Genomic DNA, 12,564 nt, shown 5'->3' with positions numbered 1-12,564 from the left:
GGTTGTGTTGATTTCTTTTCACTTTCAGTTCAACAAAGTTTTCATCAAGAAAGGAAGGTTTGTGAGCTTTACATCCATGGTTATCCCTTACTCTAGTTCATGTCAATGATATATATGACCCGACATTGCTTATTAACTGCAATTTTTATACAAATTTGTGAAGAAACCACACCTTTGCGAAGAAGAATCATATTATTTCTGTATAACATTTTTTTATGATGTACAAATTCAATACTGAGTGTTTCTCCTACATTTATGTACGCGGCCTACATGAATACACAAAGAAGGTGTACAAAAGCAAGATACGAGTTTAAGCGGTATCCGCAACAAAGTCTTGTATCACAGTCTGTACAGCAATCGGGATTCTCACTGAGTGGGTACTTCCGTCTGACCATGTCAAGCTCCCGAAAGTGTATCCTCCTTGCACTCTCTGCCTTGTTGTGAATGTAACCATAAATGTCGCGCTTCTACCGCTTCCTTTGGTGAAACTAATCACAGATGGTTCTACGGACACATCTATCCCTGCTGGAGCTTCAACCACTAAATGATATGTTGCTTCCACCGGCCCAACGTTAGTCACACTGCGCTGAAGCACGACCTTGTCTTTGAGGTCTGGCACGGCGATTGATGGGAGGTTGAGATTGAGGTAGTAGGACTCACAACCGTCTAAATATCCAATTGTGCAGTTGAAAAACTTGTTATACTCTCTTGCATCCACGTCGTAAACCAAGCCAGGGTCAACAGCTCTTTCTGGGTCAATATGTCCACCACCAAAGTCGAAGGGGTCGGCTAGTTTCCTTGGGACCGCTTCTGCTTGGATTGGCATGCCAAAACAATCAGTCACAGATGCTGCAACCAATGACAAGGAACAATCAAGTCAGTTATATATTTAGACGAGTTGTTTTGGTGTATTTTTTTTTTTGTATTTCAATGTTCGTGCCTGTGGTGACGATGGCAGACTTGATCATGGCAGGTGACCAATCAAGGTGAACCGACTTGAGCAGTGCGGTCACAGCAGAGACATGTGGACATGCCATGGATGTCCCAGATTTGAAAACGTAGGAGCCCTGCTGCGCTGCCAAGATGCTGACGCCGGGTGCAGCAATGTCGGGCTGTTTAAATATGTGTATTGAGAATTAGACAAGAAGTCTGAAGTTAAGAAAAAGTGAAATACTAGAGGCTAGGTAACAAACGGAACAATTGTCTCAAGTTAAGAAGTTGAGGATAATAGATACCTTGAGTATGCTAGGGAACAACATGCTTGGACCTCTCGATGAGAACGAGGCGACCTTCGGCGACAACACCCCTTTTCCGACAGTTGTCATGGCAGGTGACACCTTCACCACCGGATTCCTAGCATGACACATGAACGACATGAGTTTCCGGAGTAGAAGAAAAAATGCATTCAACTCTGTTTCGGACAACACTGACATGCACTCACCCTGTGTCCCACCTCCAATAGGAGGCAATTCGTTGTGCGATCTCAAAATCCACCACTACACAGGGCATAACGCCTCTACACAAAGGCAGGATTTCGAGGAGGTTAGTAGTGTACTGTGCGAATATGAGGCCCTTGGCGCCAGCCATGGTGGTGAGATTGATGACCATAGGTAGTGCTTGTTGAGGCGGCATGCTTTTCGCCGCCGCCGGTTGATAGCACAGGACGGTTTTGCCAGTGACATTGCTCAATTCAAGTGACCTCGCGTCACAGCTGTGCAGAAGTTCTAATTCAGTATATTTAAAAAATACTGAATTGTTGTTAAAAAAGTGCATAACTACAAAATAAAAATGTGTAATGATCGCGGATGCATAACTACAAAAGTTTTATTTCATTACCTTTCGGGATAAACAAGTTCTTTAAAGTCACTGCTCACAGATGCATTGTAGTGAAGAGATTGCCCCTGCGGTTCAAAGCAAGAACAGATTAAGAAGTCAGCAATAGAAATAGAGATAGCTTCACGGACGAGCTAAATATATTCGTTTCAACGATCTGAGACGAATCAAGTCAATTTGTCAAAAATATATAATCAGTTCTATATATCACCCCGGATCTATCGATTGCAAAGACTAAATAAATACTTTGCGCAAAGAAAAACCTTATTAAATACTTGAAGAATGTTTGTTTGTTGCATGCACGTACCACCAGCTGTTCTTTGTTTCCCAGCGATATCAAGGTTGGGAAAGACCGGTCAATCGTGCTAGCGGCCACCGTGGTAACCCATGGTATGGTATTACTTATAGTCTGTGGCACAGGGCCATCATTCCCACCACCGAACACAACAGATATCCCTCTTTGCACAGCATGCAGTGTCCCGGGGAGCTCATGACCAACCCCTGCAATCGATAGCGACAAGACATCCACGCCATCATATATGGCGTCGTCGATGGCCGCAAGGACCGCCGCGTCAGGGCAACCCCCACCCACCCAGCATGCCTTGTAGATACCGAGCCGTGCACGTGGTGCCCCGCCACGTGCGACCCCCATGCCTAGGCCTCCGTAGCTCACACGCTGCACTTCCCTGCCAGCGATAGTCGATGCAACATGTGTGCCATGGCCGTGGATGTCCCTAGGTGAGTTGTAGTTTCTCTTTAGCACCTCGGCACTGATGCCACGACCGTACCACCGCGCGCCGATGATCTTTCGGTTGCAACTTGTGGAGTTGAACTCCTGGCCAGTCTGGCATTTCCCTTTCCACCGTGCCGGCACAGGGCCATACCCATTGTCATCAAAGCTTCGTGATTCAGGCCATATGCCTATAAATAAGCATGCATATGCATGGAGTTAACTGGTTCCTAGTCCTGGGATTTCTCATCTTTTGCATTTAAAGCTTAAGGATAGGCACGAACCTGAATCGATCACGCCAACGATGACATCTTCACCGTACTTTGCTTGTTTGAGGAGTCCCGGTTGTTGTGGTGGTTGGTTATGTTGAAGGCCAAGGAAGTCCCAGCTCCGAGTTGTGTGTGTTTCATGAAAAGTGTTAGGCTTCACGGTGACAACTTCGGGAAATCCTACATTCAGAATCTGTTGATTAGCTTATATCGATCATGCAAGTAGATATAAACAGCTACAATTGACAATTACTTACTTGCGATTGCCTCAGCTTGGGACTTTGTGAGCATCGCTGCGAAGCCAGAAAATCCATGCTTGTAACTGTAAACTTTGGACCTCAAGGCTTCATCCTTACTGTTGCAAGTAAAATTAAAGGTGAGCGCAAATGACGGCTGTTTCCTGCTGATTCATGAATGGTGCAACTTGAAATTGTAGCTAGTACCTCTCAAAAACAGATATTAATATGTCATGGTGCGACGCGATGACCAGGGATGGGTCGTCGTGCTTCTTCTCCCCCATATACACGATGTAGAGCTGAAATTCATTTTGTTTGCATAAGTTTTCAACAAACAATACCAGAGCTGAAATTTTGACGCAAACTGTTTTCAAGAGCTGGTATGGAAACGGTTGGAAAGGAAGCTAATTAAGTTAAATGCTGTGAAAGAGGGATCAGCCATGCATCTTACTTTGCTCGACGTGCTAGCTGAAAGAGGCAGCAGTGCCACAAGTAGCAGGAGAGCACCACATAATGCTGTTTTGGAATTCATGTCTGACTTCGAGAGGAGTGCTATGTTTCTTGTGTGCTCCCTCGCTTCTCGTTTTGATGTATATATAGCATCCAACAGGAACAATAATCCTGGGGTGCAAGTCTGCAAGAACACTTCAAACCTATTTGTTTACGCGTTGTTAGGTGGCACACGTGAGAAAGAAAGACTAGTACATCCCCCGTTTCTCTTGGGAAGAAGCACCGTGCCTTGATCAGGTCTCCCAGGGTTTTGAAAGAAAAAAGGTCTCCCAGGATTAAACAACTACTCCCTCTATCCATATGTATAGGGGTTAATACATTTTTTGAGATCCCCTTTGACCATTGATTAAAGCAGTAATATGATTCATGCGTGTTACATAAAGTATATCGTTAGATTCATATGTGAAAGTAGTTTCTAATCATATAATTTTTATGTCGTACATCTCATGTATTGTTAATATCAATGATCAAACGCAACCTCATAAACCGTATTAAGCCCTAACGAGCGACGAAGAGAGTAGCACCAACAGTATATAATTAATTGTGGTCTCTGATGTAATGACTTTCAAACAAGCTTTTTGGCGGCTAGTTAGGCATAAAATAGAGGCGGCAAAGATGCCATGACCTTCTAAGTAACCTGATCGATCGACTTTGTACAATCTTCCGCCGCTCATTGGGCATAAAATAATAGAGGCGGCTTGGATGCCAGGATATTCTTTTTGGACCTAATTCTAAATACGTGACGGTTGGCAGCACGTAATACACACGGACGGTAAAGCGACTTGACTTATGACACATTCAAACATTTCTCTCGTCCTTGGCGTCTGGAACCTTAGCCGCCATCAGGAGAGGCCATCTTTCAGCGCCGTTCTTCGACAGTCGCTAGATTTACACGTGTGGATCATTTTTACTTTCTTATAGTTTAGGTTTTTAGGCTATTCATCGTCTTAGCTTCGGCGGTGACGATGAAGGCGCTGAGTAAAGATTCTTCGGGTCCTTTCCTGACGAGGCCATCGGTCCTATGGTTGGCATGGATTCGGAAATCAGTCTGTTCAAGTAAGGATGGCGTGGCGGCGGTGGCATCCTCGTGGTGGACCTGTGTCCTCGGGCTCTGCCGTTACGACGACGTTTGCTCCAGTGTCGGCATGGAGCTTGGGAGGTAGTCCAGGAGCGGATGCAAATTGTGGTCTGCATCGACGACATCTGGAAGATGGAACATGTGTTGAGTTCGTGGTTCGTGGATGGCAGGTATGGTTTCCTCCTTCGGCGTCTTAGTCGCGGTGGGGTGCCAGATCTGGAGTTCGATGACGTGTTGTCCCGGTCTGATTCGTTCAACCGCAATGGCTTCACTTTTGGTGAGCCACCTTGGAAGTCCTCAAAGCTGCATATCAGTGATGGCGCCACGTCGAGCTAGGGTGAGGAGGTGATCCGTCATTCTTTTCTTCGGTGGCTGTTGTGATGGTGCCGGAGGCAGGTGACGGGCGTTGACGTCAAGCTCAAAGATGTTCTACTATCTTTTCAGTTTTGTCATGTAGGTCATTACATGACTTGTATTTTATTCAATATGATATGAATGAAACGCGTATTGCCAAGCAAAAGAAACATTCCTTGATAAATATTAGTTTGGTGATCTTATATAGACCCAGTAACAATCAATTAATTCGAGCCGACGTAGTATGGTGTGGTGGCCTGCGTGAGCTGTTTTTCATCTTTCTTTTCTTTTGTTTGGAAATGCCTTCGCTTTTATGTTTTTGGCAAGAAAAGTGATGTCAGCGGTCAGTAAATTAGGTCTGAAGACCTACACGCAGGCCTGCCTCGCTCCCAGGTCACGACGGCGATTCAAGGAAAAACAACTGGTGGAAGCAGTAGCAGAATGATGGAAGTTTCAATTTTGACTAGTGGTTGGAACCCGCTATTACGGGTTACTTAAGAGGAAGATGTGCACACCTTATCTTCATGAAATAAAAAAAAAACATTCTCGTCACGTGGATATCACATCCATCTCATAAAGAAGAAGGAAAAGCCTAGAAACACTTTACTTGAAAAAGAAAAAAGTCTCAATGTCATTAAAAAAACTCTAAAAAATTAAAAACTTTCTCACCGCGACCAACTAGCATGCGCCATGTGACGTAGCTGGTTGGCTATCATTCTATCGCGTCTTAATGGGCCTATACACACTTTACTCTAAAAGAAAAAGTAAAAAGTCTCACTGTCATTAAAAAAATCAAAAACTTTCTCACAGTGACCAACTAGCATGCGTCATGTGGCATAGCTAGCTGGCTACAATTCTATCGCGCCTTAATGGGTTTAATAATTGAGGGTGGCGTGCTCTTGTTGCAGAAAACGCGGGCGTTCCTCGCGTTCCAAATAGTCCATCCCATGAGCATGGTGAGGGATGCCATGCTTTCCTGTTGGGAATGCTCATACTCGATTGGCTCACCCACCAATCCTTAATTGAGTCCTGAAGGTGCCATGTTGAAGTGTCAAGGTTGACGAGGTTTAGCCACCCGTTGGCCAAAGTCCAAAGGCGAAGGGTGTAGTGACACTTGACGAAAAGGTGCACCCTGGACTCTGGCTCCCATCTACAGAGGTGGCAAAGATGACAATTTGGCCATCCTTGTCGTGCTAGGTCATCGGCGGTCCAAATCCGATTCTGGATGCCAAACCACGCAAAAATCTTCACCTTAGGTGGTGCCCAGGCTTTCCACACCATATGATCCATACGAGAGTAGAAGGTTCTGAAGAATTGCGCTTAGTAAGTAGTCGCCGCCAAGTATTGGCCATCCGTAATGTGCTTCGAGGAGATCTTGTCCTCCGCATGCTCCTCTAGGTGGAAGTCTGATATGAGCGTCCAAAGCTCCACAAATTGGTGGGTGTGGGTGTCATAGTGAACTTGTTATTCATCTTGATTTTGGAGATCCATGCATCATCCTTGAGGGCTTCCCTGACCTTCTAGCTTTTTCTTGTGGATGCGTGGATGAGAGGTGCAATACCCTTTGGCTTCCCCCCGAACCCAAGGTGCATCCCATAAGGGGAGTTTTAGCCCCATTCCAACAGTAATAATAGTGGAGGTGTAGAAAAGATTGTAATCCTCATTACATGGGTTTCCCAAGCCCGCCCACATATGGCTTCGTCCATTAAAACCATATCCAGCACAAGCAAAGTGTGCATGCGAACTTGATGGTGTTTACAACATCTCTAGTTGACCCATTAAAATTGTATGGCCCGTATAATTTCGGTGACTATACGGGTTTGGACCGATTTTTGGGCCAGACCAGACCTCATATAGTTGGCCCAGCCTGTAAATTTTTTACGGTGGCCCAGAAACAACCACCCCCCCCGCAGGCAGTATATATCCAGGTCCGCGACCGCGATACGGGTCGAAACCCTATCCCGCCACCGCCGCGATTCCCCCTTCCCCCTGTGATTTCTCCCAGCCGGTGACATAAATCCGCCGCCCCGCCCACCGATCCGCCATGATGTGTGGCGGGATGTGGAGCTCTGGCAGGCGCGGTGTGGCGACGACCTCGAGCGGAAGCGCTGTGTAGCCGCCGACGTGGCGAGGAAGTGGTCCGCCGACGGTACACCAACCAAGGCCTTGAGCCACCGGCGTCGCTCCTACGCCGGGAGACAGAGGAGTACGAGCGGCGGTAGGCTCGGTTCGCCTACGACGCGGGTAGCTCCACCAGTGCGTGTAGCTCGCGCACGCGGCTGACGCTGGTCAAGAGGAAGGTGTAGGAGCTCCCGCCGCTCCGCGCGGTGAAGAGGGAGCATGATGCGGAGCGCCCGCGCGCAGGCGTCGTCGGGCCGGAGGACTACCTCCCCCCCCCTCCGAGGAGGATGAGGGAGTCCTGGACTAAGGGGTCCTCGGGCGTCCGGCCTATTATCTTTGGGCCGGACTGATGGGCTGTGAAGATATGAAGACCGAAGACGGTACCCGCGTCCGGATGGGACTCTCCTTGGTGTGGAAGGCAAGCTTGGCGAACAACTATGAAGATTCCATCTTATGTAACAGACTCTATGTAATCCTAGATTCCCCCGGTGTCTATATAAATCGGAGGGATTAGTCCGGAAAGGATATATTCATTACCATAGTCATACAAGTTAGACTTCTAGGGTTTAGCCATTACGATCTCGTGGTAGATCAACTCTTGTAATACTCATATTAATCAAGATCAATCAAGCAGGAAGTAGGGTATTACCTCCATAGAGAGGGCCCGAACCTGGGTAAACATCGTGTTTCCCGTCTCCTGTTAGCATTGATCCTAGACGCACAGTTCGGGACCCCCTACCCGAGATCTGCCGGTTTTGACACCGACATTGGCGTTTTCATTAAGAGTTCCGTTGTGCCGTCGACGAAAGGTTCGATGGCCCTTTCAATCGTCTGTAGTAACGCTGTCCAAGGTGAAACTTTCCTCCTGGGATAGATTTTTGTATTCGGCGGCTCCGTACTGCAAGCCAACTCACTTGGCCATCTGGAGCAGATCGATAGCTACGCCCCTGGCCATCAGGTCAGATTTGGAAGCTTGAAATACGTCGCGGATATCCGTGGAGACTTGATCTTCAACGGATTTGAGACCACGGCGATCGCTCCCCCTCGCTCCGATGAACATGACCTAAATCTGTCATCGGACCAGGTTATGGAGATGGTTCCTGTAACTGCTACGACCTTAGATCCGGAGCAGTTTGCACCATCCAAAGCCACAAAGTCCGCAGCGTTGGAGCCGTACACTAACTCAACACCAGGCAATATCAGCATCAACGGAATTTCGGACTTGTTTCCGGCTATAAGTTCCGAACCTTGCGCGCCCTCGGACACCGAGTTGGATCGGTTATCAATCATCGAGTTCAGCGTCGCAGATGTCTTCCAACACTCGCCCTTCGGTGATGTGCTGATTTCATTGAAAAACCTGTCCCCAATGGGGGACTCACGGCCGAACTATGTCCGGTTCGAGCTAGAGGCTGATAATGGAGAATTTCGCTTCCCACCCGCCACCCACTTCATAGCCACTGTCGAAGACTTAACCGACATGCCCGCTTCTGGCTCCGAAGACATTGACGGTATAGACGACGATGCCGATAAGGATCAAGGCCAAGACCCGCCAGCCAACAGGCGTGGGACGGCCACCCTTTCATATGACGTGTACATGATCGATACACTTAAAAAGCCTCGCGGCCAAGACAAGCGAGATCCAGTTAAAACTCCTGAGACACAGTCTAAGTTCCGGCGCCCCAAACGCCGCCCCAAGTCACGCCACATCAACGATGGCACTGGAGAAAATAGTACTCCGGAAGGCGCCGAAAGTAATGAAGACCCTGTGGGAGCAACATCCGAACAGGAGGAACAGGAAAACGGGCAAGACAACCCCGATGAGCAGGCCCTGCCCAGCGATGGTTCGGAGGACGACAACTACCTAAGCCTCGACGACGAAGACTTCATCGTATCCGAAGAGCCCCTCGAGCAAGAGCGCTTCAAGCGCAGGCTAATAGCTGCGGCAAGGAGCCTGAAAAAGAAGCAGCCGCAACTTCAAGCTGACCAAGACCTACTCAACGACAGATGGGCCGAAGTCCTGGTCGCCGAAGAATACGGCCTTAGTAGCCTAGCCAAAGGCTACCCAAAGCACAGATTGCTATACCAGTCCGATGACGGGGCGTTGGAGCCCATACCATCGTCACACAATGCGGCAGGTCGCCGGCAACTCTGTCCGGATAAAGAGGCAACTTAAGCCAAACACCAGACCACCCCACCTCACCGTAAAGGCAAGAACAATGCAGGTCATGATTACCCAAACGACCTGCAGAGGGACTTGGACAATAGAGAAGGACACGCAAGACCGATCTACGAATCGCGAAAGCATGCTTCAACACGCGACGACGACTACCTATTCGGACGTGTCAAACCTCGCCACGCCCGAGCCGAAAACCGCAAAGGGACTCCTTCAGAGTTATGTCACAGTGTGGCCCAGCATAGAGGCGCCGCACACCCGCTTTGCTTCACTGATGAAGTAATGGATCATGAATTCCACGAAGGATTCAAACCATCAATATTGAATCATACGACGGGACAACCGATCCCGCGGTATGGATAGAAGATTTCATCCTCCACATCCATATGGCTCGTGGGGACGACCTCCATGCCATTAAATACCTCCCACTAAACCTAAAAGGGCCAGCTCGGTACTGGTTAAACAGCCTGCCTGAAAATTCCATAGGCAGATGGGAGGACTTGGAAGAGGCCTTCCTCGATAACTTCCGAGGAACATACGTCCGGCCACCGGATGCTGGTGACTTAAGACACATTGTCCAACAGCCCGGAGAATCAGCCAGGGAGCTCTGAACTTGGTTCTTAATCAAAAAAACAAAATCGTCGACTGTCCGGATGCGGAAGCCCTTGCGGCTTTCAGACACAGCGTCCGGGACGAATGGCTTGCACGCCACCTCGGCCAAGAAGGACCTAAATCCATGACAGCTCTCACTGCTCTGATGACCCGCTTTTGCATGGGAGAAGACAACTGGCTCGCTCGTAGAAGCAATAGCGCCAGCAACCAGGGCACCTCCGAAATCCAAGATGGCAACGGCAAGCCACGACGAAGCAAAAATAACAGTCGCAATGACAATGAAAGATCGGGCGACACAGCGGTCAACGCCGGATTCAACAACCCCAAGCCCGGTCAGCGGAAGAAGCCATTCAAGGCAAATCAAGACGAACCATCCAACCTGGACAGGATATTGGACCGACCCTGCCAGATTCATGGCCACCCCGATAAACCAGCTAATCATACCAACAGAAACTGCTGGGTCTTTAAATAGGCCGGCAAGATCAACGCCGAACATAGGGGAAGGAGGTCGCCAAGCGATAGGGATGACGGAAAGGTTCACCAACGAGACACCGGGGGTCAGAAGCAATCTCCACCCGAGGATCAACTATTCCTAGAACGGAAATAGCAACCCGGCTTTCGCCGCTCACTCCATACACCTACAAAATTTGTACCGCGCATGATGTAGACTCGACTAGATGGCGAGTCGTTCGATGTCTCGATCTTTCACGGTACTAGCAGTAGCAACAAGAAATTTCGGTCAAGCAAAGATGCAAGACCGTAAGATCAGAAACTTGTGTCGAGTAGATTGGATCGACTCCACACGCAGCAGCAACAAAATCCACTCAGATCAGCAACAAAGATATTTGGTGTCTCCCAACATGGAACGTTTTTTGTAATTTTATTGATCTCACGACTAAAACAAAATTCCCCTTTGTTACACGGTAGTATGGCCTTTATTTAAGGAACACGGAGGCTTAAAACGAAACTGACCAGGACTCTTCCTAATAACCGAATACTAGTACGAATTGTACCAGCGCATGACTCTTTCTCTCTCCTAATTAAACTAAACAATATATTAACTAATTAATCATCCGGCCACGACTGATCACAACCAAATAGCTACGTGACCACTACTAGTAGACAGAAAACAAAATAAGAATCTGCTCTCTCACGCGGCTACACAGGAATCAGATTGCCACCTATTTCCAACAAAACACCATCTATATGGAGGCGTTCTAAAATTGGGCTTCACAGCATCCTTCTTTGGTTTAATTGATGAAACCTCAAAACTAAAAGAGCCAAGTTGTAACATGTTCTGAAGATTATCTTTTGCACTAGCGGTCACATCACCCCCTCTCCCTTGAAACGAAGCCGTCCTCGGTTTCGTGATAGCATTGGCGACCTTCCTTTTAACTGAGACGATAACATCATCTTTGATATCATTGGCAAACATCGGCTGTAGTACATGCCGCCTTCCAACATCCCAAAAACAATATGTGTTGGTCCTTCCATCATGGGTAGCACGATGATCATATTGCCATGGCCTCCCCAATAACAAGTGGCATGCATTCATTGGCAGAACATCACAGATAACTGTATCGATGTAATTGTCAACCAAAAAATTGATGCGCACCTTGTGAGTAACTTTTAGTTTGCCCGACTGATATAACCATTCGACGCAGTGTGGTTGTGGGTGCTTCCAGGTTGGTAAAGCAAAAGCATCCACCAAGTCCTTGCTGACTGCATTAGTGTAGCTTCCACCGTCGATGATCAACTTGCAATTGGTGTTGTTGATCTTGCACTGAGTCTGAAAAATATTCCAACGTTGTCCCTTATCCTCAATGCGATCCTCTTGCACTCGTTGCACCATTAGTGAAGGATATGACTCAGCAGCTTCAAAACTCGCAACCACATTTTCAACATCCTTAGATTTTTCACTAGAAGTGTTAGAAACTGCCTTTTCATCACTAGCGGATGCATAACCATCTCTCGTGAGCAACACTCTTTTCTCATTAGGACATTCACGCTTCATATGTCCCCTTCCTCCACACTTGAAACACTCTATGTCACTAGTGCGTCCGGCCGACTGTGCACTAGAATCAACCATCGACAGTCCTGATTTTGAAGCATCCTTTTGCACGGAACCATGAGAGCGATTTGATGATGTCGCCCTGGAGCTAGGACCGACATCCTCACTCTTATATTGTGAGCGTCGCCATGTGTTCAAAGTGGTACTGGGAACTGTGTTGACTTGGCGCCGCTTAATCTATTGTTCCGCACGCACAGCCTGGTGCACGAGATCTTGTATGTTGTAGTAGACCACCATCTCCACACGATCCTGCACCTCGATATTTAGCCCGTTAAAGAAACGTGCCATGGTCGCCTCTGGATCCTCCGTTGTCCCTGTACGTATCATAAGCAATTCCATCTCCTTGTAATATTCATCAACACTCATATTACCTTGAGAGAGCCGCTGTAACTTGTTGTACATATCTCTTTTATAGTGCTCAGGAACAAAACTTCGCCTCATGAATTCTTTCATACCTCGCCAAGTCGTCGAGCGATGTCTTGAACGACAAATTTGATTCCACCAAATTAGCGCATAACCGGTGAACTCAATTCCAGCAAGTTGAACTTTCTTCTCCTCGCTATAATGATGGGCATCA

The 12,564-nt window shown here is 47.7% G+C and overlaps 1 protein-coding gene across 1 annotated transcript; it reads right to left on the bottom strand.

Moving 5' to 3' along the window:
* Nucleotides 1-301: 301 nt before the first annotated feature.
* On the bottom strand, nt 302-3,601 carry LOC119319255 (subtilisin-like protease SBT3.9). Its single transcript, XM_037593743.1, has 10 exons — nt 3,520-3,601; nt 3,276-3,367; nt 3,090-3,187; nt 2,848-3,012; nt 2,141-2,754; nt 1,837-1,901; nt 1,442-1,711; nt 1,236-1,353; nt 941-1,112; nt 302-849 (listed from the first exon to the last, which is right to left on the bottom strand). Exons 1-10 carry the CDS (start codon nt 3,598-3,600, stop codon nt 311-313), a joined length of 2,214 nt encoding a protein of 737 aa, XP_037449640.1. The 5' UTR covers nt 3,601; the 3' UTR covers nt 302-310.
* Between the last annotated feature and the right edge of the window lie 8,963 nt (nt 3,602-12,564).

The sequence above is a fragment of the Triticum dicoccoides genome, chromosome 6A, assembly GCF_002162155.2.
Source record: "Triticum dicoccoides isolate Atlit2015 ecotype Zavitan chromosome 6A, WEW_v2.0, whole genome shotgun sequence".
Taxonomy (NCBI): Eukaryota; Viridiplantae; Streptophyta; class Magnoliopsida; order Poales; family Poaceae; genus Triticum; species Triticum dicoccoides.
Note: the sequence above shows the minus strand (reverse complement) of the source record. Positions and strands in the feature narration are given on the sequence as shown.